Source organism: Cervus elaphus, chromosome 18 (assembly GCF_910594005.1).
Source record: "Cervus elaphus chromosome 18, mCerEla1.1, whole genome shotgun sequence".
Classification (NCBI taxonomy): domain Eukaryota; kingdom Metazoa; phylum Chordata; class Mammalia; order Artiodactyla; family Cervidae; genus Cervus; species Cervus elaphus.
Window position 1 is genome coordinate 94,449,430 of NC_057832.1, and position 27,603 is coordinate 94,477,032.

Below are 27,603 nucleotides of genomic sequence, written 5' to 3' on the forward strand. Positions count from 1 at the left end.
GAGAAATAATGTGTGTTAAAATTGACTAAAAGTGGACTGGAGTCTGCAAACACAGAGAGTCACGGGTTTGTTTCTTGAACCACTGATTTTAAAATATGTTAAAATTTTACTTAGCTGGTTTTGCTTTGTTGGGTTGGCAGATCGTTTGTTTTCATGAGAGCTCTTTGAACCAATGAGGATCTGGGTGTGCTTCTTGTGATGAGGGTCCAGAGAAGTGGTGGGTAACACTTCACTGCGTGCCAGGAATCGCTCATGTTTCAGTTGTACAAGGTCAGAGCTTAATTTAGCCACCAACTGGGTACTTAATTTTAGATACACAGAGGAACACATTGGCTCCACGGTACTTCCTCTGATTTAGGGAGGCAAGGCCCTGGATAAGAATGACAAGACAATCATTCCAAAAGGTGAGATTATGAAATATTTGATCTGTACCTCATCAACTAGCTTCAGTAGTTTAGTATTAGGAATATTTTGAAGAGATGGAAACGTATTGTGATCACTTCTCATTACCTTCTTTCTGATTGATCACCTGTTGGTTTGCTTGTCAATGGCCTTTTTAATTATAGGATAAAGCCAGGGTTGTTTTGTTTGTTTACAGAATATTAACTCAATTGCATAATTATTAAGCTTAATAAAAAATAGTATCATAAGTAAAGCAGATCAAGAATGAATATGCTTCTAAGTATCAATATATACACTGTGGAATGTCTTTGCTAGCTTTGGTTTCTGAGAAAGAAATGATTTTTATGAATAATTAAATTTCTCTCAAGGCTTTTTAAAATCACTTATAACAAAAAATGAATTAAATTTTAAAAACTTAATTTATATTCAGATAAAAAATTCCTTTAAATTCTTTTTAGTCAGATGGAAAACAAAGGAACTCAGTAGAATTGTAAATTCACTTCTGGAAGTTCAGTCATAGAGTCTGGAGGCTGGAAAGTCCTTAGACCATACCTGAGACCATCACTCATCTGGTTCTTCAGTGAACAGATAATTTCTCAGGAACATTCTACATCTAAAATAACATGGTTCCTAGGAAACAGCAGTAGCGTGCACAGAGAACACTTTTTTTAACACGCTTTTTGCTGAGAACATTGTACAGTTGTCATAAAATATCACAATTCTACACTTTGTTGTTTTTAATGGGAATACCTTGCTTTGAAATGAAAATATACCTAAAATATTTATAGTTTTACTAGAGTTGTTTGGCAGTTTCCTAGTTGCTTGCTTAAACTCATTAGAAAATTTTTTCTGAGGCTTATGAATATTTGGATTATAGAATAAGATCGTTTGGTATTAATTCTTAGTAGCTGAGTCATCAGTTACAGTACAACAGTCAAGCTGTGTGACCTCCAATGTCAAATGCCTCGGTTCATATCTACATCTCCATCACTCAGGAGATATTCAGGCTTGGACAAACCATTGTGTGCCTCAGTTTCCTCATCTGTAAAATGGGAGGAAAATGTGTCATAGAAATTATATGACATAATCTGTTTAGCATACTTAGCATAATGCATGTCACAGGTAGTCACTTAATAGATGTTACTTATAATAATTATTAAATTTGATAAAACAAATATTTATTGAGGACCTGCTGTGTGCTTGACTCTCTGCTAAATCTTTGAAGGAAGGGCAGATATTGGTGTTGTTTCTGGGGAGAATGCATTATTTAAAGGCAGCAAACTCCTTAGGGCATGGATCCTATTGTCTGGTGTCTAGCAGTGTGCCTGAAATATAGCAGATATTGAATATTTTTGAATGAACAAATAGGATGGTCTGAAATTCCTAAGAAAACTTAATAATAATTATTGAGAACTGGTGAGTCAGTGTTCCTCATTTGCTTTTTTATCTCAGTGGAGAAAGAGAACGTATCTGTATTTCAACAAGATATTTGACAGCATCTCTTGATGACGGTCTTGTTATCAAAAAGAAGACATTAATACTAGATGTGGTGTCTTTGGGAGGATTTGTAAATGGATAAACAGCCTTTCTTGAAGGGTGCTAAATAATAGATCAACGTCAACCTGAAGGTCTCTGTCCTACGCCAGTTTCTGTTAACATTTATCATTATTAATGGAGCAGGTAGACACAGAAGACTTGCAAATAGAACAATAATACTTGGAGGATAGAAAATGCATTTTCTTTTAGCTGATTGAAATAAAGGTCAAATCCAAAAGAGAGAAGTAAATGGAATAGGACTAAATAAAGAGTCCAGTACAGAATTGTGCAGCAATAATGAGGATGGAAAAAATGACATGTAGAATTTAGGACAACAGGAATCCAAATCAGGTCTGTAACATGAGAGCCCCAAATTCATCTGAACTCGGGTTAAACTAACACCTCTTCAGTGTCCAGCAAAAGGGAAGTGGTCACAGTCGCTTAATGTTGTGTTGGTTTGACTGTAGCTGTTGTGTTGTCTTCAGAGTCCATGGTCCAGAGCTGCTTTTAGGAAGAGATGGATAAACGAGTGTGTTTACAGGAACGCAGTCATCATGGTGGAGGGGAGGTTAACTGTTGACGGGAGGAACAGTTGTCCAGGCCTGGGTGGAGAAGGCTCGGTGGGGACCTGACAGCCTTCCTGAGGGCGCTCGTGTGGCAGAGGACAAATATTTTCTCAGCGTGGCTCTGAAGAGTAGACCTAGGAGTATAGAATACTGATTTGAGGAGATGGATTCAAGTTCAATATATTTTCTAATTGTTAAAGCTGGCCAAAGATGAAGGGTTGTGTGGGATATAGTAATCTGCCTGCTTTTGTTTTTCAAGCTGAGGCTGGACAATTTCTAGACAGCATCTATAAGTGGAATTTACAAGTGGGGCTTACCTAATGGTCTTCAGCTCTGAAGTCTGGTGATTCTAGAGAAAAGAAGGAAAGAAGAAAGTGAAGTCGCTTAGTCGTGTCTGACTCTTTGTGACCTCGTGGACTGTAACCCATCAGGCTCCTCGGAGTCTGATAGGATTTTCCAGGCAAGAATACTGGAGTGAGTTGCCATTTCCTTCTCCAGGGGATCTTCCCGAACCAGGGATCAAACCCAGGTCTCCTGCATTGCAAGCAGATGCTTTACCATCTAAGCCATCAGGGAAGCCCCGGAAATAAAATAATGAGTATGCCAGAGAACCTGTTTAAGATAAGGATTAGAGCTCAAACCATCAAACAATCCTTAGAATTCTACTTCCTTGTTCCAGAGGGCTTCAGTCACAGAATAATAACAGGTAACAGGTAATGTTTCTTGACTACTTGCAACATGTCAGACACAGCTGATAAGCCAGGAGGGCAGGTTCAACTACTGTCTCCAGCAGAAAGAAATCAACAGCCTGTATATGATTTCAAAATGCCATATGAAGAAATGCAATGACTCATTATTGTTTGAGTTTTGAATGAAAAAGGATTTGATGAGCACCAAACAGGCCATAGTTCCTGAGGTCACAAAGAATCTGACATGACTGAGCATCCGAGCAAGCATGGGCGCAAATAGGAACTTTCTGCCCTGTTCAGTGAAACCTTTCAGGAACAAATATTTTTAGAGAGAGAATATATGTGTGTATATATATATATATGTATTTGGGCTTCCCTGGTGGCTCAGTGGTCAAGAATTTGCCTACAATGAAGAAGACACAGGTTCAATCCCTGGGTCAGGAAGGTCCCCTGAAGGAGGAAATGACAACCCACTCCATTATTCTTGCCTGGGAAATCCCATGGACAGAGGAACCTGGCAGGCTATAGTCCATGGGGTTGCAAAGAATCAGACACAATTTATTGACTAAACAACAATAACAGTATATGTTTTTGTATATGTATAAGTACATATATGCATATATATGTACATTTTTATTAAGGTCTAAAGATATTATTTTTATTACTGTGGCTAATTCATGTAATCAGAAGTTTTTTACTCACCCTACACCTCAGTTGTATAATAAAATTGTGTAAATAAAGTGCAGCTATTTTATAATCTGTAACTGGCTTCACCATCCCCAGGAGCTGCTGCTCACTGATTAGTGCAAATTAAATTTGGTCTCATGCAGATGGCACAATAAGTTAGGTGATGAAACCTTTGCTTGGATGACTCATGTAAATGGATCAGATTTCTGCTCCTTCTTCTCTATTAAATATTAAGTGAAGTGAAAGTAGCTCAGTTGTGTCTGACTCTTTGCAACCCCATGGACTATACAGTCCATGGAATTCTCCATACCAGAATATTGGAGTGGGTAGCCTTTCCCTTCTCCAGGGGATCTTCCCAACCCAGGGATCAAACCCAGATCTCCCATACTGCATGGATCCTCCTTCTCTTCTTTACTATAAATGAGGGCAATTTTCTCTCTTCTCGACCTCACAAAGTCTTGCCTGCCAGGAAGCAACCTATCTTACCACCTGTAAGGTTCAGCCTGTGAACCAGATACCAGGCCTGTTTTCTGGAAGACTTTACAAGATTTGGCTCAATAAAGTCAATCTTAGTTCCCTCGGAGTGTCAGGTCATATCTGATTACATGAACCTCATTCTCTTATATGATACTTTATCTATAATATTAAGTATTCTTCAAGGAAATGACTGTTAATAGCTGTATAGTTTTCCATAGCTTGACTGCACAATAATATCTTCTACAAATTCCCTCTTGTTGGACATTTTATATTGTTTCTAATGATTTGGAAGTTCAACTATGCCTGAGATGAGCATTTTCACATACAAATCTTTTCCCACATCTCTGAATCTCTGTAAGATAGATTCTTAGATTTAGAATTACAGATAAAAGGGTGAGTCTTTAAAAGGATCAAGTTATCATGCCAGCTTGTGATAAGGGCACATCTATGAATAAGTTGCCTCTTCACAGGCCACGCCTGCTCTATTCTTATTCATTCTCTGTTTGTATTCCTCTGGAAATCCACATAATTGTAAACCTAAAGCTCCCTCCTACTCTACATCACTTTCCAAAGGTAGTATGCCATCTTCCTTCATCTGTCACAATTGAAGTGGCCTTGGAAATCAATATTACGGAGTAAAAATGTCTAGTGTTGTAACATGGAACTAGAGATAAAGAAAACCAGTGTGACAGGCTTTATCGTACCTAGAAATTAAGCCTAAGTTAGTGCAGTCCTGAAATTGGAAGTGCACTTGGCAAAAACATGTGTGTGACATGGAGAAAAAAAAGGATAGCTTAATCTATCCTTTTGCTAATTTTAAGAGTGTGTATTTGATCATTCAATTTTTTATTCATTCAGCAAATACATAGTGAATTCTTAATTACATACTAGATATCATACTTAGTGTCTAGAAAGAAATATATCTATTTTGGCTTTTTACATCATTTCTAAAGTGTTGAAGGTATTTTGTTGTTGTTCAGTCACAGAGTTGCATCTGACTCTTTGGCAACCCCACGGACTGTAGCCCACCCAGCATGGCTGGCGTATTCTTTACCACTGAACCACCAGGGAAGCCCTGAAGACATTTTAAGGCAACATAAAAGTAGCATTCATCATCTGGACTAAGGAGTGTGTGTGTGTGTGTGTGCGCGCGCGCGCGTGCGTGTTTTATCAGAACTAGCTGTGCTGTTAAGAAAGACGCTGTTTGGACTGGTCTAGGTCTCCTTGTCATCCATAGGATTTCTCTCTAATAGAAAAGACAAATATCATGAAGAGGGAATGACTGTGACTTGTTACTTGTAGATAGAAGTAACTTGTGTCTATGTGTTGGAAACCAATTCTGACAATTTTACCTCCTCCTGAAATCTCTTGGGGACTCCTTGACTCTGTTGCTGAAATGAGCCTAATGAAGCTGATTTGCCACTTTGTACTACAGGATTCTGAAGAAGCAAAGGTGTGTAGCCACCAAATAAAAAACAAAACTGTTGCAACATTTTATTTATTTTTATTTCTGTATGTCTTCAGAACTATTCAAGTGAATGGTCAAAGCGTAGAAAAATGAAGACGAGTATTGTTTTGCATACACTAGCTGTGAAATCTTCACAAAACCAAAATGTGAAAATGCCTTTTAACTAAAGCTACTCTTCTCGTAGGACGAATCCTGATGATTCTCTCTGGAATCTCCAGTAGATGATTTTCTCTGGGACCATAGCAGTTTCAAGGTAAAAGAAAATGTCCCCAGGTATCAGCACCATTCCCCTGCCCCATCGCTGTGCCCCTGTTTCAAACAGCAGAACCTCAGAGCATTTGGAATTGGGCTAGCCCTGTATAAAGAAAACCAAATTTTACTGTATTGCCCTTTGCTTATCCCCTCCTGTTACTTCCCACTAGATTCAGTCTTAGTGAAAGTGAAAGTGTTAGTTGCTCAGTTGTGTCCAACTTTTTGCGACCCAGTGGAGGGCAGCCTGCCAGGCTCCTCTGTCCATGGAATACTCCAGGCAAGAATACTGGAGTAGCTTGCCATTCCCTTCTCTAGGAGATCTTCCAGACCCAGGAATCGAACTCAGGTCTCCTGCTTGCAGGCAGATTTTCTTTACTGTCTAAGCCATCAGGGAAGCCACCAAGATTCAGTCTTAGATCGTTTACCATCTTCCCCACCCCACTCAGCCCTCAGCAACTATTCCAGGAGATTCTGGTTCTACACTGGGGGCCAGTATGGTGCTACTGGCGTTTTAAAAGGGGGAACCGGAAGATGGAACAATAAGCCACAAAGGACAGAACTGCTCACTGATGTAAGAGAATTGCACTGATGTGACAGGTGCTGGGGCAGGCTGATATTTATGGACACAGTGTCCTTCCTTGCATCATAGAAGCACCTGTCCACTCTGGGAACTCTTAAGGCCAGCCCTGTTTAGGACCCACAGAGATGGTTTTTATGCCCCAGACAGATCATGTGAGTGAGAGGTGTGAAGACTTAATGTAATTGTAAACAAGCCAACCAGACGGTTCACAGGGGACAAAGTTATATTGGCTCTGGTCTCGGTAAAAGGAGAACCTTGAGCCCATGTTCTGGGGGCTCCCATGTTTCAGGGGAAGGTCTGAGGGGCCTCACAGACTTATCAACAGTAGAGGAGAAGCCTGGATCGTGAATTGAGGGTGGTTTAGAGAATTCAGTGCCGAGAGGCATCATATATACCCATAGTCACCTCTGCCTCATATCCTGTAGCATTGTCCCCACCCTCTGGCCTCTTCAGGCAGGCACCAAATGGAATGTTGATCCAATTTTTTAGACAGTAATGTTTAGACTCCAAGAAAAGAATACAGAGTGAAAGCAAGTTTAGGACACCACATCCCCCCTAAGCAACACAAAGCCTTATTGCACAGAGTCAATGATAAAGATTCAAGTGTCCCTGGAAGCTATGTTTTATTTTTGGAAGTTATTGTCGTCAAGAGCTGGCTGACAAGATCAGAGTGCTTTCTTTTAAGGACAACAGACTGTGGGTTTTTTTCCTGCAGCTCTGGAAAGGCATTAAAATGAGGTACCATTCTCTGTCCAGACTCTACTTATCAGCCCTGTGACAATGGGTGGGTCTCTTAACCTCAGAAAATATAAGTTTCCACTTATGCACGATGAGTCTCTAATACCTAGAAAGTAGAACTGGAGGATTTAAAGCAAGGCAGCATAGGCAAAGTGCTTTACATGTGCTGGAAACAAAGCAAGCCCTCAATAACTTATGACTATTATCATAACCACTATTTTTATGATTACCAGAGTTATTCTAAAATGTACATGATCATCAAACTTTCCATTTTCCCACTATCTAGATCTAGGATTTCATTCAGTCCATTCTGAAAGTAAACTAATAATTCCTGGTCTCTGAATAACGCATTTGGAAATCCTTAATTTAGTAGTTCTTTAACTGGGACACAAGAATGGGCTTCAGAAAACCCCATAAAATGCCCTACAATTGTATGCAAACTTTTGAGTGACATACATCCCTCTGGAGAGAGAATCCATTGCTTTCATCACACATGTTCCTGACTCTAAGCAAGATTTGTCTTGTTCAGTCTGTTCTTCACCATCTCCCGGAGCTTGCTCAAACTCATGCCTGTCGAGTCGGTGATGCCATCCAACCATCTTATCCTCTGTCGTCTCCTTCTCCTCCTGCCTTCAATCTTCCCCAGCATCAGGATCTTTTCCAGTGAGTCAGCTCTTTGCATCAGGTGGCCAAAGCAAGATTAACCAGTGCCTGAAGTGAAAAGGCTAACTTTCCAATAGGATTGTCCCAATTATTTCATATATCAGCTACTTCAAGAATAATTAAATTTCACTAATGGGCTTTTCCAGAACAAGGTTGACAAACTGTTATCTAGAAAAAGTCAATTAATTATCTAGATGGAGAAGAGGGACTCTCATGAATAGGTCTTAGAGGATGTCAAATATTTGGCCCTTTCTCAGACTGCTGGCTGGTGCTTATTTAGTTTTAAACAAAGCCTGGCAATAAACAGATATCTCTCCTCTTGCCCTCCTCTGCATCTTGATGTCTCTGGTTCCGTTCCACTGATGGTCCTTTGATTGTCTGCCTGACACCTTACTGCACTTGCACACAGGTTCTTCACTTCATCCAAAGCTTTCAGGAAAAGGTTGGAGACAGCTTGTTTTAGATGTGGCTGCTCCACGTAGCAGTAAGAGTTTTCTCTCCATTGAGATCCCACTGTTGTTAGGGATACCAAACAGTTGTGGTTGTGTGTTAGTTGCTCAGTTGTAACTCTTTGCGACCCCATGGACTGTAGCATGCCAGGCTCCTCTGACCGTGGAATTCTCTAGGCAAGAATATTGGAGTGGGTTGCCATTCCCTTCTCTAGGGGATCTTCCTAACTCAGGGATCTAACCTGAGTCTTCTACATTGCAGGTGGATTTTTTTAATCATCTGAGCCACCAGGAAAGCCCACAAAACAGTTAAGAGTTTTAGATAATTTCCTTCTTGGTGGTAGTTAAAAGACACTTATAAGAACTTTTCACAGAGCAACTCAGTTCTCTAAAGCAGGGGTCCCCAACCTCCTGAATCTAATGCCTGATGATCTGAGGTGGAGCTGATGTAATAATTATAGAAATAAAGTGCACAATAAATATTATGCATTTGAATCATCCCAAAATCATCTCCCCAGCCCTGGTCTGTGAAAAAATTTTCTTCCACGAAACCGGTCCCTGGTGCCAAAAAGTTTGGGAACTGTTGCCGTAAGGAGTCTGTGATATCTCACGTACCGGAAGCCCAAATTTCAAGCAGGTTTAGCGTTAAGCTGGTGATTTAAATAGGCAAAAGGCTCTGTATCCTATTACTAATCCCAGAGCCGTGCGATACCCCCCCATCACCACGTGACATTAGTGAGAAAGGCAACAGACGATGCCATACCTCTAACTTCATCATCCAGTCTGCTACCTGAAGACACTCAGGACTTGTCTGCCAGTAAGGAGTCAACAACTCTTTTCCAGTGACCATGAGAATGGCCATTTCCTATAGTTGACTAGGAGTGGGAGCAGAGAGAAAAGATATTCAAGACAAAAAAGTAAGACTTTTTTCCCCTCAGAAAATTAATAGTCCTGGTGAGAATACAAAATACAAAAATGTAAAGAACTTGCAAAACTAATACAAAATGATTGTAAATTCAGTTGGAAAACACTGGGTAAGCGGAGATACTCAGAGATAAAGAGGGCCAGAGAGGAATTGGAGAACTCACCAAAGGCTTCCACGAGAGGAGTGGCTGGAGCCAGGCTTGAGGTGTGGGGACCAGGAGTGTGAAACAGCTGGGAGGGCCTTGTGAATGAAGTGAGATAAGACATAAGACGTAAAAGCACAGAAGGGAGGAAAATGAAGCCTAACACAGAATGGGTAATCAAATTAATCTAATTAGAATAAAGACTCCAGGGATTTCCCTGATGGTACTATGATTAAGACTTTGCCTTCCAATGCAGTGTACAGGTTTGATCCCTGGTCAGTGAGCTAAGATCCCACATGCCTCATAGTCAAAAAACTAAACCATAAAGCAGAATCAATATTATAACAAATTCAAGAGAGACTTTAAAACTGTTCCCATCAGAATAAAGACTCTCTCTACAGAAAATGGTTAGTTCTAAGAATAAAGCAGAGCCTAGATTATGTTAAGTTCATTTATTAACTCATTCATTCATTTTTTTCATTCTTTCAACATGTTTAGAGTCCATGTACCTTAAGATACTGCTTTCCTAGTCTCTGAAGGTAGACTAATTCTCTGCTGTTATTACATTACATTCTAGGAGGAAGAGATAGATAATGAACCAATAAGCAATAAATTTTTAAAAATGCCATCTGAAGTCTATTTGGTTAATAGGATCCCAAGCCCACGTGTCAAGCTCTTATGGTTGCTAAGACACCCTGGTGTGAGAAACATACGTAGTGGAGTGCTATTACTATCTCTTGGACATCCTCCAAGCATTATCACTGTTCTCCCCTTTCTGTTTCAAGTTTATAGTAAGACCACTGGTGCAGAACAATACGCAATAAAATCATGATGCCATTGAGTTCATGTGCAGTCTGTCCACAAGTCAGAGACCTTGATTGCCAGCATGTATAGAACTGTCCTTAAGGTTTGAACAACAAGAAGAGGCAAAGCAAGAATCAACTGTGTTTTGGAAATTGCCCACAGAATACTATTTGTGACTTTTCCCCCTTGAAAACACACTGAACAATGTAAAATTTTGCATAGATAATACATTTTGGCTTGAAAAGTGCCATGGCTCAAAATAATTTCCTGTGATTATCAGCCAACCTAGCTGTAGAACTGGCTTCCCAGGTGGCCCTAGTGGTCAAGAATCTGCTTGCCAATGCAGAAACGTGTTCCAATGCCAATAAGAGACATGGGTTCAATCCCTAGGTCGGGAACATCCCCTGGGGAAGGAAACCCACTCCAGTATTCTTGCTTGGAGAATCCCATGGACAGAGGAGCCTGGTGGGCTACAGTTCATGGGGTCACAAAGAGTCAGACATGATGAAGCAACTTAGCATGCAGCAGCTGTAGAACTATTTTGATGTGTATACTTACTAAATTTTCTTTTTATAAGGTAAAGCAGTTGATCCAACTGTAATGGGAGACACATACTCCTCTAATTTGATATCTGAAAAAAATAAGACAATGAGAAAAAAACTACATTTTCGTGTTTGTCTTCAGAGGAGCCGGGCCAGTCAGTAGTAGTGGTTTGTAATAGAACAGTGCTAGGGAAGAAATGGGGAATCTATAGGAGGGCTGATTTCTGATCTGGCCATGAAGTTAAAATGACCCAAATTTTAACTGTTCAAATGTTGCTGAGACCCAGTCAGACCTTAGAACTTTCCCTGTAAAACAAGGCAAAAGAAAATGTGAACCAAATAGTAGCTGCATAAAATTTCATGAATATCATGGGTATGGTGTCCCTATTCTTTCTGAAGGAGAGTAACCAAATCCTGAGGTCCTTACACTTTGGGAAAGGATTGAAGACTAGATGGACATGTTAAAGATGTCATGTCTGTTTCTCCTCATTTTTTATCTAATACTAAATAACTTGGCCTCTTTTTGTTTAACTTTCTGGTGTTAAAAAATGCTCGACTGAGTTCAGGAATCCCATAGGCTATAAGCCCTTTGGTGCAAATGAAGAAAAACGCTGCTTCCTTGGGGTGTGCATAGCAGCCTGCCAGCAGGCACAGCTCATGTGGGGGAGGTTTGGCTGGATTTTACCAGCCAGGAGCACTTGCGCAGTGTGAAACCTGCACTCCCATTGGTGGTGGCTCTGATGTGGTTGAAACATGTATTAGGAAGAACTGAAACAGCCATCAATGAATGACATAAGTCAGTTCATAAGTGTTTCTGTTTTGACTCTTTCCTCAAAGCTAAGAAGTCAGTTTTAGTTCAGCTTCTTATTTGCCAGTTCCCACATTTAAACCTCACTGGATAAAGCAGGTCCTTACCACTCCCTTACATTAACACTTCAACATCCCTAGTTGCATTAGGGATGTCCTTCTGCCAAGGTGTGAGAAAGGATCTTTCTACAGCCAAGAACACAGGTAGCCCAAGTCCATAAATGTGGATTTCTGGGAGCATCCAGAGAGCCACATGATCTATCAAACCCATCTGGTCAGCAAGGAAGTTCTTCAAGCGCATAAGGCCATTTTTATCAGATTAATTCTCTCCTATATTAAAGTTCTGGACTTCTGAAAGCTGTTCACTTCATTGTGAGACTAGACAGTGTTTTCTCAGGAAGAACAGCACTGAAAGTTGTCAGTGCCTTCTATTTAAAGTTACCTTTGTGCCTTCTCCATGTACACCATCAAACTTCCTGAGGGCAGAGTTAGGTCACTACGTTTGTGACATTCCGTTCTCTCAACTTTAATTCAACAGATGTTCACTGGGACGCTTCCTTATGCCAAGCACCTTCTAGAGTTGTAGGTGATGCGGAGATGAGTCACATAGAACCCCTCACCTCAAAGAGTATAGATTTTGGTAGAAGGAGTTGAATGCAAATACAGAAATAACTGCAATTCAAGGCAGTCAACTCAAACCACTTTGGGAGTAGAAAGAACTAAATCAGTGAAAAAACACACATAGAGGACAGAGAATAAAGAAAACGTAAAGAATGTGAAGGACCTCCCAAGTGGCTCAGTGGTAAAGAAGCCACCGGCCAATGCCAGGAGACACAGTTTCAATCCTTGGGTTTGGGAAGATCCCCTGGAGAAGGAAATGGCAACCCACCCCACTATTCCTCCAGGGAAATCCCAGGGACAGAGAAGCCTGGTGGCCTGCAGTCCATGGGATCCAAAAAGAACTGGACATGATTTAGCAACAAAACAGCAAAGAGAAAGGCTAATTGTTCTTTATCCCTTCCTTTGTCTGTCTTCTCAGAGTTTTAAACTTATAATGTGTTATGTAGAGCAATGTCTTGAGGAAATGATGGGCCAAATTAGTGTAAGTCAGAAATGTAGAAAAAGTCATTCTAAGCCCAACTGTAGTCATTACATAAAAGAAAGTAAAAATCAGAAAACTCAGACACTTAAAGGGCAGGTAATCAAAGGTTTCAAAAGTTAGAATGGGCATTTTATACATATATAATATAAATGTTAACTACAATGTGTATCTTTTTAAATGAGGAAAGGTGAATGTATTTTTCATTTTGCCTCTTTCATGTTGACTCTATATGTTGTTCTGTGGCTTTTGCTGATAATAAGAAATTGCCTGTTTCAAAATTATATCCCGTCATGGATGCTAATGATGACCCTGAGGAAGATCATCTCACAAGTTATGATGTTCAGCTCAGTATTCAAGAATCTATTGAAGCCAGCAAGACTGTATTTTATCCTGAAAGGTAACATTCAAATTGATGATCCTCAACTAAACTTCATGGCATTCACTTTTTGTAAGATAAAATGAATGATGTTTCCAGACCCCTCTACCTTTTTTTTGTGTCAGGAAATCCAATACCTTTACAAGAACTGCTGTGTACAGGTTTAGCCATCTCATTCTACAAATTCCCATCTCCTGTGAAGTATGAGACTACCTAGATAGGGAATTCCCAGTTCAATTTGATTGTATAGGATTGCCTATTTCCTCAATTCATATAGAATCAAAAAGGACAGTAAATAATGTGAATGAAATTGTAAACACTGTTTATATGACTAATGTATAGATACGTATACAGAATCTGTTGTGCTACTGACTCAGGCAACCTTTATAAGTAACGTATTCCATTTTGCACCTTTAAAATATGAAAAATAGTGCTAACTAACCTGCCTATAAGCTTAATGAGTGGGAAAAGAGTTGAAGGCTTTTATAATATATGGCAAAGTGATATATAAACCAGAACTTATTTAATTATCTACTGTTAAAGTGACAGCAGTTAACAAATTATACATGAAATTGGTGTTTTGTGTTGGCAAGAGTTATAGCAGCTAAAACTGCCAAAGTAGATTTTTGTTAGCGAACACATTATACTTCTGACAAAACTAAACTTTAATTTACCTTTAAATTCTATTATAGTATTTAGAATCCTGTATTCTGAAATTAGTAGTGCTTTTGAAAAGATTCAGTGCTATAAAATGATTGCTTTTGAGCTTTTAAAAAACAGACATGTTAATGTTTATATTTCTGGTCTCTTTCATTCTTCCCTTATCTCCCAGGAAGGCATTCACAACCCTGGAATACCAGTGGATGTTTCTGCTTTAATAGAGTTAAATCAATTTGTTATTCAGTACCTAGTCACCTTTGAATAAACACACATTAGAGAATTTCCATGAGAGTTGACAGTGACCTCCTGGGGCCAGTGATTGGAATTTGTTCAGTAAATGCTCAGCCTATTTTTCACTAGTTTTCACAGTTGATTAAAGACTAACATGCAATATACAGCATATGCTCCCAAATAAGCAACCATTAATTAGCCATTATTACATTCAAAGCAAGAAACCTTTATTGAGCATAGAATTTTTAAAGTTGGGAGAAACCTTAGAGATCTTCCTATATAATCTCATTTTACTGATGCAGGAACCACCGTCCAGAGAGGCTGCTGGCCTCAGGATCACAAAATCACATCTGAAAGCAGCTCTTCTGCCTCTGACTCCAGTTATTTACCCGCTTTTCATTGCCTACAATTAATTTCAGAGACAATGTTTTAACCTTCTACTTTTCCATCTTCCCTAATGTTCATAGGTCCAGTGAATCATAAACACTCTGCACCTGACTTTCAGACATTTACATTTTTTAAGTAGATAACATCAGTTGTGTGCATTTCTTGAAGATCCAGATTATTAAACATATGTGTAAAAACTAAATAAATGTTTTGGTTCCTTGGAGTATACCATGACTACAAATCTGGCTTGTATTTCTTTCCCTGGTAGATTTGTACCACCGAGCGATCAGAACAGAAAGCTTGTGGAGGCTATACAGCAAGGTAAATGGATTTATCACCTACAGTAAAATGGACTGGAGATTCCACCTGGCTGAGAGATTTGTTATTAGCCCGTGTGTTCATTTTAGGTCACATTCTTGAACTCCAGGAGTGTGTGAAATATAAACATGCTTTGGATGAAGCTGATGAAAAAGGATGGTTTCCATTGCATGAAGCTGTTGTTCAACCCGTTCAGCAGATACTTGAAGTTGTCTTGGATGGTAAGAAAATGTAGACTGCCCTTAACCAAACTGCAGCCCAAATGCAGATGTTCTGGAGTATTCCCAATGAACATAATAAGCAAAAAGAAAAAGTAGAATAAAAGGTGATTTGCAATTTGGAAAAGATAGTACTCATGCTTTAAACTGAGTACAAAATTAGCCTATTTTGTGGAGTTCAGGGTTTACCCTTTACATCTTTCTAAAAATATGACCCAGTTTGATGGGAAGATGTGATTATCACCTAAAAGTTTATATACAACCATTAATTAATTGATTTAAATATAGAATATTTTGCTTTTCAAAGTTGGTTGTAAACTTTCATCTTGAACTGAGTTAATAGTTTCCAAAAGAGTATTAATTTTGTACAAGTAATACCTACATTATTTGTCCTTATATTACATTAATTTTTCATTATGCAAACATGAATAATGGTTGTGGTATATTTACCCAAGGTTAAATATTATTAATAATTTCTATGTTCTAACAGTGTTTTTCACATCCCCGCATCTTATAAAACATTTTGAGAATGCCCTTCTTTTCAACCTTCAATGTTGCTTCCTAGTGCTGTTGTAAGAGATAATGATAGCTACTGGATAATTAACTATCCAGCTAGTCAGCCAGCTACAAAAAGTTAAAAATAGACAAAAGATAGTCAGACAGATATAGAAGATGATGTTAAGCATGGCATTTCTTTTCTAACATATTCTGATAGGATAAATCATTGATTCAAATACTTCTCATTCCCACAGGCACAGACTTCATTTGACAAAAAACAATTTCAAGTTCAATTTAAATAATAATACAAAGGATTAGGGAAGTTGTTTATAATTTATTAAGAAGTGAGAAGTCACAACCCATTATCTTTTTTTGTAAAAAACACCTTGAAACACAGATGTTGGTTTGCTAGCTGTCAACTTGATTAGCAAGCCCATGCTCATCTATTTCTACTCACCATCATTTGCTAGACTTTAATCATTTCTCTTTTTAGTCTTCTCTTTTTCGTCAATTGACTTTGTCCAATCTACTGTAGATGATATTGCATCATTTCTGTTCTATATGACATCCTTCAAGTAAAGACTTTTAATTTTCCACATGCTTTCATATCTCAGCATCTTATAAGACGCTCTGGGAGTTCAAGACCTCTGATGGAGAAACACCTTTGACTTTGGCAGTCAAAGCTGGTCTGGTGGAAAATGTAAGAACTTTACTAGAGAAAGGAGTGTGGCCAAACACCAAAAATGACAAAGGAGAGACACCCCTTCTGCTTGGTAAATAACTTTTTTTTCCTAGAACTTTTATAATCTGAGACAAATAATATCTATTCAGTATTTAATGGAAACCACTGTGTATTGGCTAAAATTATGTGACCTCATCTGTTTCTACTCTCTGAGGTCCTTTCCTAACCCCCGTCTCACCTGCCATATGATTTTGTTTTCTTGTTCCACCAGGAGGTAAAATGTGAAAGCTCTTTCAGCACCAGTTAATCAGAAGGGGTCTAATAAGGAGTTCTATGAGGCCAGGAGCGCCAGTTTTGAAAGAATATTCTCTAAGTGGGGTCCGGCCTGTAAGGGTTATTGCATGAGTGATCTGTAGCTTAAACAAAGAGGCAGAAAGGGGACTCCAGAGAGAGACATGAGGTACAGAGCAGAATGATGAAACCAACCTTGAAGGCAGGAGATCCAGCAGATTCTGAGCACACAAGTGTGTCCCTGGGGTCACCACTGCGACACATCAAAGGAATGATTGTAAGCCCGAAGATGTTGTTTATCTAAACACAGCTTCTTCTCAGGCTTGTATATCCTGCTGTTTGTTGACCAATAAGAATTGGCACGTCTGTTTGCAGTAGCAGAGAGAGATGAGATTAACTATAGATGACCACAGATAACCTTTCTTTTTCTCAGGGACATAGGTGTGGAGTAAGAATTAGGGTTTTGGCATCTGAGATACTTGTATTTATTTTTCTTCCATCTTATTGAAATGTAATTGACATATAACATGGTACTAGTTTAAGGTATACAACATGATTTGATGTATGTATTACTATGAAATGATTACAACAGAAAGCCTAGTTAACATGCCTCACTTCACATAGTTACACACTGTTTTTTCTCATGTTGCAAACTTTGTTTTGCAAACTTTTAAGATCTGCTCTCTTAACAACTTTCAAGTATGCAATTCAGTATTGTCATGTGAATGTTAATTCTAGCTGTGAGACTGCAGTTATGGGTCTCAGTTTCCTCATGTGTAAAATGGAAATATCAACATCCACCATGCAGAATTAGCCTATTATACAGCGTGAAGTAAGTCAGAATGGAAAACACCAATATAGTATATTAACGCATATATATGGAATTTAGAAAGATGATAATGATGACCCTATATGCAAGACAGCAAAAAAGATACAGATGTAAAGAACAGACTTTTGGACTCTGTGGGAGAAGGTGAGGGTGGGATGATTTGAAAGAACAGCATTGAAACATGTATATTACCTATTTGTATATGTGTATGTAGTAGGAGAAGGAAATGGCAACCCCCTCCAGTATTCTTGCCTAGAGAATCCCGTGGACAGAGGAGCCTGGTGGGCTGCTGTCCATAGGGTCGCAGAGTCGGACATGACTGAAGCGACTTAGCATTAGCATGTAGTATGTATATGTGTATTTCACATGTATATGTGAAATAGATCGCCAGTCGAGGTTCGATGCATGATACGTGGTGCTCAGGGCCAGTGCACTGGGATGACCCTGAGGGATGGGATAGAGAGGGAGGTGGGAGGGGGGTTCAGGATGGGGAACACATGTACACCCATGGCTGATTCATGTGAATGTATGGCAAAAACCACTACAATGTTGTAAAGTAATTAGCCTCCAATTAAAATAAATAAATTAATTTACAAAAAAAAAATTAGAGAAAAATCAGTTCAGTTCCATTCAGTTCAGTCACGCAGTCGTGTCTGACTCTTTGTGACCCCATGGACTGCAGCATGCCAGGCTTCCCTGTCCATCACCAACTCCCGGAGTTTGCTCAAACTCATGTTCATTGAGACAGTAATGCCATCCAACCATCTCATCTTCTGTCATCCCCTTCTCCTCCCATCTTCAATCTTTCCCAGCATCAGGGTCTTTTCAAATGAGTCAGTTCTTTGCATCAGATGGCCAAAGTATTGGAGCTTCAGCATCAACCTTCCAATGAATATTCAGGGCTGATTTCCTTTGATTGACTGATTGGATCTCCTTGCAGTCCAAGGGACTCTCAAGAGTCTTCTCCAACATCACAGTTCAAAAGCATCAATTCTTTGGCACTCAGCTTTCTTTATAGTCCAACTCTCATATCCATACATGAGTACTGGAAAAGCCATAGCTTTGACTAGATGGACTTTTGTTGGCAAAGGAATGCCTCTGCTTTTTAATATGCTGTCTAGGTTGGTCATAACTTTTCTTCCAAGGATCAAGCGTCTTTTAATTTCATGGCTGCAGTCACCATCTGCAGTGATTTTGGAGCCCCCAAAAATAATGTCTCTCACCATTTCCATTGTTTCCCCATATATTTGCCATGAAGTGATGGGGCCAGATAACATAATCTTAGTTTTCTGAATGTTGAGTTTTAAGCCGACTTTTTCACTCTCATCTCTCACTTTCATCAAGAGGCTATTCACTTTCAGCCACAAGGGTGGTGTCATCTGCTTATCTGAGGTTATTGATATTTCTCCCAGCAATCTTGATTCCAACTTGTGCTTCATCCAGCCTGGTATTTTTCATGATGTACTCTGCATATATGTAGGGTGACAATATACAGCCTTGACGTACTCCTTTCCCAATTTGGAACCAGTCTATTGTTCCATGTCCAGTTCTAACTATTGCTTCTTGACCTGCATACAGATTTCTCAGGAGACAGGTCAGGTGGTCTGGTATTCCCATCTCCTTAAGAATTTTCCACAGTTTGTTGTGATCCTCACAGTCGAAGGCTTTCGCATAGTCAATAAAGACAATAGAGAAAAATATTAATATGTAAACTGCCACTTGGTAGATGCTCAGGAGAGGAGAGATGTTATGAAATAATGCACATGTGGCAGGAGAAGGGGAAGCAGCCCTGAGATTGTTCACCAGCCATCCAAGTTCAGTTAGTTCAGTTGCTCAGTCATGCCTGACTCTTTGCGACCTCATGGACTGCAGCACACCAGGCTTCCCTGTCCATCACCAACTCCGAGAGCTTACTCAAACTCATGTCCTTTGAGTTGGTGATGACATCCAACTATCTCATCCTCTGTCATCCCCTTCTCCTCCTGCCTTCAATCTTTCCCAGCATCAGGGTCTTTTCAAATGAGTCAGTTCTTCACATCAGGTGGCCAAAGAATTGGAGTTTCAGCTTCAACATCACTCCTTCCAATGAATACCCAGGACTGATCTCCTTTAGGATGGGCTGGTTGGACCTCCTTGCAGTCCAAGGGACTCTCAAGAGTTTTCTCCAACACCACAGTTCAAAAGCATCAATTCTTTGGTGCTCAGCTTTCTTTATAGTTCAACTCTCACATCCACACATGACTAATGGAAAAACCATAGCCTTGACTAGATGGGACCTTTGTTGACAAAGTAATGTCTCTGCTTTTTATTATGCTGTCTAGGTTGGTCGTAACTTTCCTTCCAAGGAGTATACGTCTTTTAATTTTATGGCTGCAATCACCATCTGCAGTGATTTTGGAGCCCAGAAAAATAAAGTCAGCCACTGTTTCCACTATTTCCCCATCTATTTGCCATGAAATGATGGGACCGGATGCCCATCTTAGTTTTCTGAATGTTGAGCTTTAAGCCAACTTTTTCACTCTCCTCTTTCACTTTCATCAAGAGGCTCTATAGTTCTTCTTCACTTTCTGCCATAAGAGTGTGTCATCTGCATATCTGAGGTTATTGATATTTCTCCCAGCAGTCTTGATTCCTGCTTGTGCTTCAGCCCAGCATTTCTCATGATGTTCTCTTCATATAAGTTAAATAAGTAGGGTGACAATATACAGCCTTGTACTCCTTTCCCGATTTGGAACCAGTCTAGAAGTCACAGTAAACCAGATGCTATGCTGAATCACACAGTACAGATGGAATCATCATCTTTCAAAGAGTCTAGTGAGAGAGCCTAGATATGATCGAAATAGAGAATGTGTTAATAAATGCAATAACAAAGGTGTATATCCAAAGTAAATTGGGGAAATAAAAGAGCAGTGGAATCTGTGAAACTACCAAAGAAATAGTTGTGACTCATGGGACATAGAGGGGATCAGCAACAGGCCTTCGCCCCTGCACATAAATGTAAATGAATAGTGTCATCACAGCATGGGAGCATTCTGCTCTGATTTCTTCTTTACTCTTGCCCCATGTGGCAGCTTTCGGCCTTCTCCAATTCAGATTACATTGGAAAAGCTAATTATTGTAGTCAGGGTACAGGTAAAGCTTCCATAACAAAATAAGCAAACACCACAGATATGTAAAACAAACAAACTGCAATGACTTTGAAAAGAAAGAAGTTCATTCCTCTCTCACACAATTCAGAAGTGAGTGGTCCAGGGTTTGGCAGGATGGCAGTACCACCTTTACATAAGACTTCAGATGTTACATTTTTCCATCCAGCAGGGAGTAGGAAAGAGGCAACCTTGGGAAAATTTCAACCTTTAAGAAGATGACCTAGATGTACACAGAACTTCTGTTCATACCCTGTTTGTTCAGATTTTGTCACATAGTCACGCTTAGGTACCAGGAAGGCCAGGGTATTTAGTTTCTACCTGGATAGACTGTGAACAGCTAAAACTCAGGAGCCTCTGATTCTAAAGGAAAAGGGGAAATACAAGTACTGAAGAAGATATGGTTTCCTCTGCGTGCATGTTACCAGACTTTATGTCACAGTAACATGGTGCCTTTTAAAATGAACAGAACTCTTTTCCTGAGCAGGATCTACAGATACTAAACAGAATATCACATATGGTTGCTTCACCACTATTAGTGTGACTTATTATTTTTGTAATAATGGTATATAGAGAATGTGTTAATAAATGCAATAACAAAGGTGTATATCCAAAGTAAATTGGGGAAATAAAAGAGCAGTGGAATCTGTGAAACTACTATACTCCATATACCATGGAGTATTTGCATGTATTTGTTGCTATTTCTATAGTCTTTGATTTCTGCAAAAAACATATACTCTTCCAGAGTTTATATACTATCTCACTTTGTGAATATAAAATTATTCTCTACTTGCTATTCTTGATCCACTTAATATTGTTAAGGGACAAATAAGTCATGATTATCACTCATTCATTTTCTTTTTACTTCACTTAAAATTTCCTTTACTGCTTAATGCCCACAACAAGCATTAAATATTTGTCTGCATTTCAAAGTCTCAATTGTTAGTCTCTCTACTCTAGCAATAACTGAAATGTGGGACAGGAACTTGATCATTGAGTTATAAGAATCAAAATAGAATTAATGCTTAGAAATAATATTTTAAAAAACCAAATGGTAACATCATAGATAAAACAAAAGTCTCCCAGAGGAAATATTATGAAGGTGTTCACTTATGTCCCCACCAGCCACATTTCTGGAGGATAGGGACTCCTCTTAGGTTACCTTCTTCAGGCCATTCATTGTGGATCCTATGTCTTCTGTTTAGGTTCATAAGAAAATGAATCTTCCATGGCACTTTCTATTTTCCTTTTTCTTGAATTTTGGGGCTACTTGAAATATGCTACCCATAGTTTAATAACTTATAAAGGAGAGATGAGGGGGGAAAGTGCTGTTTCCTTTTTTTTTTTTTTTTTTATGTATGCACAACACCATTTTTGTCTTAACCTGATAGTATTATCTTTGTCTTTATTTATGAAACATCCTTGTGTGTGCTCAGTCACTCAGTTGTGTCCGACTGCAGCCCTATGGACTGTAGCCCACTGGCTTCTCTGTCCATGGAATTTTCCAGGCAAGAATACTGGAGTGGGTTGCCAGTTCCTACTCCAGGGGATCTCCTGAACCTAGGGACTGAATCTGCGTCACTTGTGTCTCCTGTGTTGGCAGGCAAATTCTTTAACACTAGAGATATCCTTTAGAAAGACAAAAATAAATTCACTTTTGGTCCCTCAAGGGCCCTTCCTCCCCCAGCAGCCATCTGACCCTTACTTATTTACTTTGCTGTATTACAATCTTGTTATACAGTTACTTGCTGAGTGTAGATGTCTGATTTGTGATGATCTGATAGTTATTGTTTTTTGCATGCAGACTTCTTCTCAGCCCATCCCTCTAAACTTGGTGTCATCTTCCTCCAGTAGGACAGTCACATGATGGTCCTGGCCAGAGGGTCCCAGGCTGCAGAGAAAGCCAAGGGAACTGTCTGGTACAACAGTTCAGCCCTTCTGCTTTCCACTTTCCCAAAACATGGTGCCATTCACAGCTCAGTTAATTTTACTTCATTTTCTTTCTCACAAATCAGTATATATCCTCTTTACTCCATCTCCTCTTTCAGTCTTCCAATCTTTGTCTAGGTACTGCAGAAGAAAATTTCTATTGGTATGTCATATGAGTCAGATGATCTCTGAAGATATTAAGTAAATTATACGGGCAAAACTCATGAAGAATAGGACATTACTGAGTGAGCGGGCTAGAACTGGATGGGCAAAACACATATATCCAGAAAGAAAATGACAAAAATTTTTTTAAAGAAAGAAAGTGTCAGCAAACTATAAAGCGTTCCAAAGTGCCTATAACCTATGCAAAATACCCCCTTAAATTCCCTAGCTCTTCAACTGAGGCTTGCTCTCCTCTAAGCAAATAAAGATGCATATATTATGTGAAATATATTCTTTACTTCATAAATTATTTCATTTGTATTTTACTTAGTTACATTACACACATACTGTACCTTGTTAGTTTTCAGTATTTTAGCCAATTATTGGTCAAGGATGTCTTCACGGTTTAGGTTGGAAGAGGGGTTCCCCACGATTTTCAATATTATTTCTATGAGAAATAAAATATATTCTTAGTTTCAAAAACTGAACTACAAATAAAGTTTTATTTTTTTAGTTATTTCAAGTTGAATATGGCTTATATATGCTGTTATTTTCTTGAAGAAAGGCTAGTATCTCTAATCAACATGTTCCCTGAGTCAGACGAAAGGAAAAAAGATCATAAAAGAAGAGGTTCATTATTTTATTACATTTTTTTCTAATTAGAAAAAATGGAATAGGAGCAAGAAGATAAATGAGGGCACATTATCTCTTATTTCGTTTAAGTTATTGATGTTTGCTTCGCAAGAGCACCAGCTAGGATGAGGTAATTAACTGTAATTAGAGCTGCCAGTGGCAGGTGGGTGATTCAGAGAAAGGCATTTGTCAACAGACTCTGCTTCAGACAGTGAACAGGAGAAAAACTGAAATTTCGCTGCAGTGATGGCTTGCTTGCCTCCTAGTGAAATAGACAGTTTGTCTTTATCCTCCTTTTCTGCCTTTTGGAGCCATTTCTCTTGCCTTGGCCTCAGAGCCTTTCCGCCTTCGGCTTCTTACCTGCCCAGGATGTTCCGTGTGCCCCACATCCCCTTCTGTCTTTCCCAGCAAAGGCCCAGACTTTGAATCTTTCTTCAAACAGAAGGCAGTATATCACCTCCAGGTGGCAAATTCCCCAAGTGAGAACCATGTATGTTTTTCCTGCTGCCCCGTGTACCTAACAAGTGGCTCAGATGGTAAAGAATCTGCCTGCAATGCAGGAGACCTGGGTTCAATCCCTGGGTTGGAAAGATCCCCTGGAGAAGGGCATAGCTACCCGCTCCAGTATTCTTGCCTGGAGAATCCCCATGGACAGAGGAGCCTAGTGGGCTACAGCCTATGGGGTCACAAAGAGTCAGACACAACTGAATGACTAACACTTACATATAACCAGCACATATTCACTGAATGAAAGAATGAACAAATGAATAAGAGTTAGAGGGTAACCTTCATCCTGCTCTGTTTCTTAAGATTTTACATACTGATAAGAGGAAAATGCCTTACATCTTGGAGAAGTATTTATATCTAACCTGGGAGAATCCATTAACAATCTGAAAGAGAAAAAGACTTAAGAGCATAATTTCAGCTACTGGAAAAAGATAGGGAGAGAGACATCTGATTTACTGAACCTCAGAAAACATATAGTACATCAGCTATCATGTACTTCACCTGTAAGAACAACTGACCTACCTAGATTCTAAACATTCCTATTGCTAACATCTCATAAAAGTATGGGAAAGAAATGTTCATTTAATGTTTCCTACTTTGGTGAGAAAAAAACTCTTTCTAGAGGGAGAAAAACTTGATAAACATTGTCTGCACAGGTGGCTCCATGATCCTAGAAGTGAGGAAATCATAATAATAATATCATTTATTGAGCTCCTACTGTATACTAAGCATTTTACATACATTATTTAATTGATTTATTTAACTGATGCAAAAGTTGGTATTCTTTTCATCTTGGTGATGAAGTAGAAGTTTAGAAAGAGTACACAAAGTATGCTAACTCAGTGACATGCATCCTGTTTTCCACGAAACTCTTACCCCTCCTCAGGTCAGGGTCTTAAAGAAAAGGCAGTGTTATCTTATATGCTTACACTCCTCAAGAGAAACCTGTTATGAGAAACAGAGGGGTATGGAAAATATAAGAAAAGGTGTCACTAATATCTCTCTTGATATGAAATCTAGTAATTAGTTTAGCACCATGTAAGGGATTCATGTTATATGCCTCCTGTTGACTGTTCTTTTTAAAAATCATCTTCAAGCTATAAAAAGAGGCTCCTATGACATGGTGTCTGCACTGCTTAAACACAACACCAGTCTTGACCAGCCCTGTGTGAAGCGATGGTCAGCAATGCATGAAGCAGCCAAACAAGGCCGCAAAGACATCATAGCTCTGCTACTAAACAATGGAGGCAATGTCCACCTAAAAGACGGATTTGGAGTGACCCCGTTAGGTGTCGCGGCCGAGTATGGTCACTGTGATGTGTTGGAACATCTGATCCACAAAGGTACGTGGAAAGGAATTGCATGTTGCTGATATTTCTCCTAGGCTTCCCAGGTGGCTCAGTGGTAAAGAATCTGCTTGCCAATTCAGGGAACATGGGTTCAATCCCTGAGCCAGAAGATCCCCTGGAGGAGGAAATGGCAACGCTCTCCAGTATTCTTGCCTGGGAGATCCCATGGACAGAGGAGCCTGGCAGGCTATCATCCATGGGGTTGCAGAGTCGGACACGATGGAGGCAGTCAAATTTTCACATAGACGGCTCACCAACATTTCACACTCATCTTCTTCTAAATTGTACTCCTCTTCTTTCACACTTTTGATTTAATTTCTCTCAGCCAAGACTGAGAGCTTAGATTTTATCTCTCACTCCCCCATCACCTTCTTTTTCAAGCATAGTCAGTTGCCATGTGCTATAGTGTCCCTCCCTCTCACCCATTCACACCTTGGCAGGCCCCCTGGCCTGTGTCCTCCATCCTCCCTGGGCCAGTATAATTGTTTCTTAACCATTTTCTTGGTTTCCAGTCTCTCCACCTGAGAATCCACACTGCATGTGACAACTTAGCTCCTCTCCCTAAAGATCAGCTACAGTAAACTATTCAGAGAATCCTCAGTGGGGAACTTTCCTGGTGGTCCAGTAGCTAAGACTCCATGTTCCCAATGCAGGGGGCCTGCGTTCGATCTCTGGTCAAGGAACTAGATCCTTCATGCCACAGTGAAGACCAAGATCTGTTCAGTTCAGTTCAGTTTAGTTGCTCAGTCGTGTCCGACTCTTTGTGACCCCATGAATCGCAGCACACCAGGCCTCCCTGTCCATCACCAGCTCCCGGAGTTTACTCAAATTCGTGCCCATTGAGTTGGTGATGCCATCCAGCCATCTCATCCTCTGTTGTCCCCTTCTCCTCCTGCCCCCAATCCCTCCCAGCATCAGGGTCTTTCCCAATGAGTTAACTCTTCGCATGAGGTGGCCAAAGTACTGGAGTTTCAGCTTCAGCATCAGTCCTTCCAATGAACACCCAGGACTGATCTCCTTTAGGATGGACTGGTTGGATCTCTTTGCAGAAGACCAAGATCAGGTGCAGCCAAATAAAATAAATATTTTTAAAAATCCTCGGTGGCTCCCCTCTGCCTACTGAATCATTCTCATGTCCCCACTGTACCATCTTGAGTTATTTCCCCAGGTTTGTCTCTCACTACTCCTAATATGTACCCTGTACTCCTGTTAAATAGGCTAGCAGTATTCCTAAACATGGGGGCTTCCCTTGTGACTCAGTAAGAAATCTTCCTGCAATGAAGGAGACCCGGATTCAATCCCTGCGCTGGGAAGATAGCCTGGAGAAGGGAATGGCAACCCAGTCCAGTGTTCTTGCCTGGAAAATCCCATGGACAGAGGAGCCTGGCCAGCTATAGTCCATGGGGTCGCAAAGAGTCAGACACAACTGAGCAAGTAACGCAGACACACACACACACACACTCCTAAATGTGCCTCCCATTCACTCTTTTTGGGTTTGGGTCAGGTACTTGCCCTCATCTGAAATACCCTCCAACACAATTCAAAGTTAATGTCTCAAGACATCTTCTCCCCGAAGACTTTCCTAATTCCTTACAAGAGACTGTGATGTTGTCGTCCTGTGAAACCTCCAAGTGCTTTATACAACTACAGAACCAGGAATTGAGATACCTACCAACTTCTTGGGGCTTCCCTTGTAGCTCAGTTGGGAAAGAATCTGCCTGCAATGCAGGAGACCTGAGTTCGATTCCTGGGTTGGGAAGATCCCCTGGAGAAGGAAATGAAAACTCACTCCAGTATTCTTGCCTGGAGAATCTCATGGACAGAGGAGCCTGGCAGGCTACAGTCCATGGGGTCGCAAGAGTTGGAAACGACTTAGCAACTAAACCAAACCAACCACCAACTTCTTAAACTGGTTTCTGCCACCTACCCATTGTCTGCCCCTCACCTAGTTACTTAAACACCTAGGCCTCAGTTTCCTCATCTGTAAATAAAGGCTAGGACAACATTATTCTCAAGGATCCTCTGTAGGGAAAGGACTAACATTTTTTAACTTCCTCCACAATACAACTCATTTAATTATCAAATAAGCCATATGAAATAAGCTATGTTACTATAGTTTATAGATAAGGAGTTGGAAGTTCATGGAAGTAAGTAGCTTGCCCCAAACTCTCACAGTCAGCAACAAAGCCATAATTCAAACAGACCACTTTCCCCTACATCGTACCTTCTCATCCTCATGACATTTGAATATTACACAATTTGTGTTTTTTTATGATATTTTGTGTCATTTCCCCTCTGAGCCATTTAAGATAGTCAGGCTTATTCATCTTAGGATCTTCTGATGGATCATGCATGGTGTTTGCACATAGAAGACAGTTGATAAAAATTTGTTGAAATGAGACAGAGCATTAACTGTTGTCTTTAAAAGTCTAATTAGGCTTTTTTTAGGGAGGATTTTCCTATCATGAAAATTGACTTGATTTCTCAGATGTCAATGAGGGCAAGATTTTCTAATAGAATGAAACATGCTTCATGATTGTTTATTGAAAAGGCTGAGA

General features: G+C 39.8%; 1 protein-coding gene across 2 annotated transcripts in view; it reads left to right on the plus strand.

Annotated features, from left to right (window-relative positions):
* Positions 1-301: 301 nt before the first annotated feature.
* ASB15 (ankyrin repeat and SOCS box containing 15) overlaps positions 302-27,603 on the plus strand; it is a 37,394-nt gene continuing 10,092 nt past the window's right edge. The window contains exons 1-7 of one of the 2 annotated variants that reach the window (XM_043873093.1): positions 302-404; positions 6,010-6,078; positions 13,090-13,226; positions 14,752-14,804; positions 14,891-15,022; positions 16,132-16,290; positions 24,794-25,039. In XM_043873093.1, the coding sequence (XP_043729028.1) occupies positions 13,120-13,226; positions 14,752-14,804; positions 14,891-15,022; positions 16,132-16,290; positions 24,794-25,039 (697 nt within the window). In that variant the 5' untranslated portion in view covers positions 302-404; positions 6,010-6,078; positions 13,090-13,119. The remainder of the gene's footprint in view (positions 405-6,009; positions 6,079-13,089; positions 13,227-14,751; positions 14,805-14,890; positions 15,023-16,131; positions 16,291-24,793; positions 25,040-27,603) is intronic. The other variant, XM_043873092.1, reaches the window with a different exon arrangement.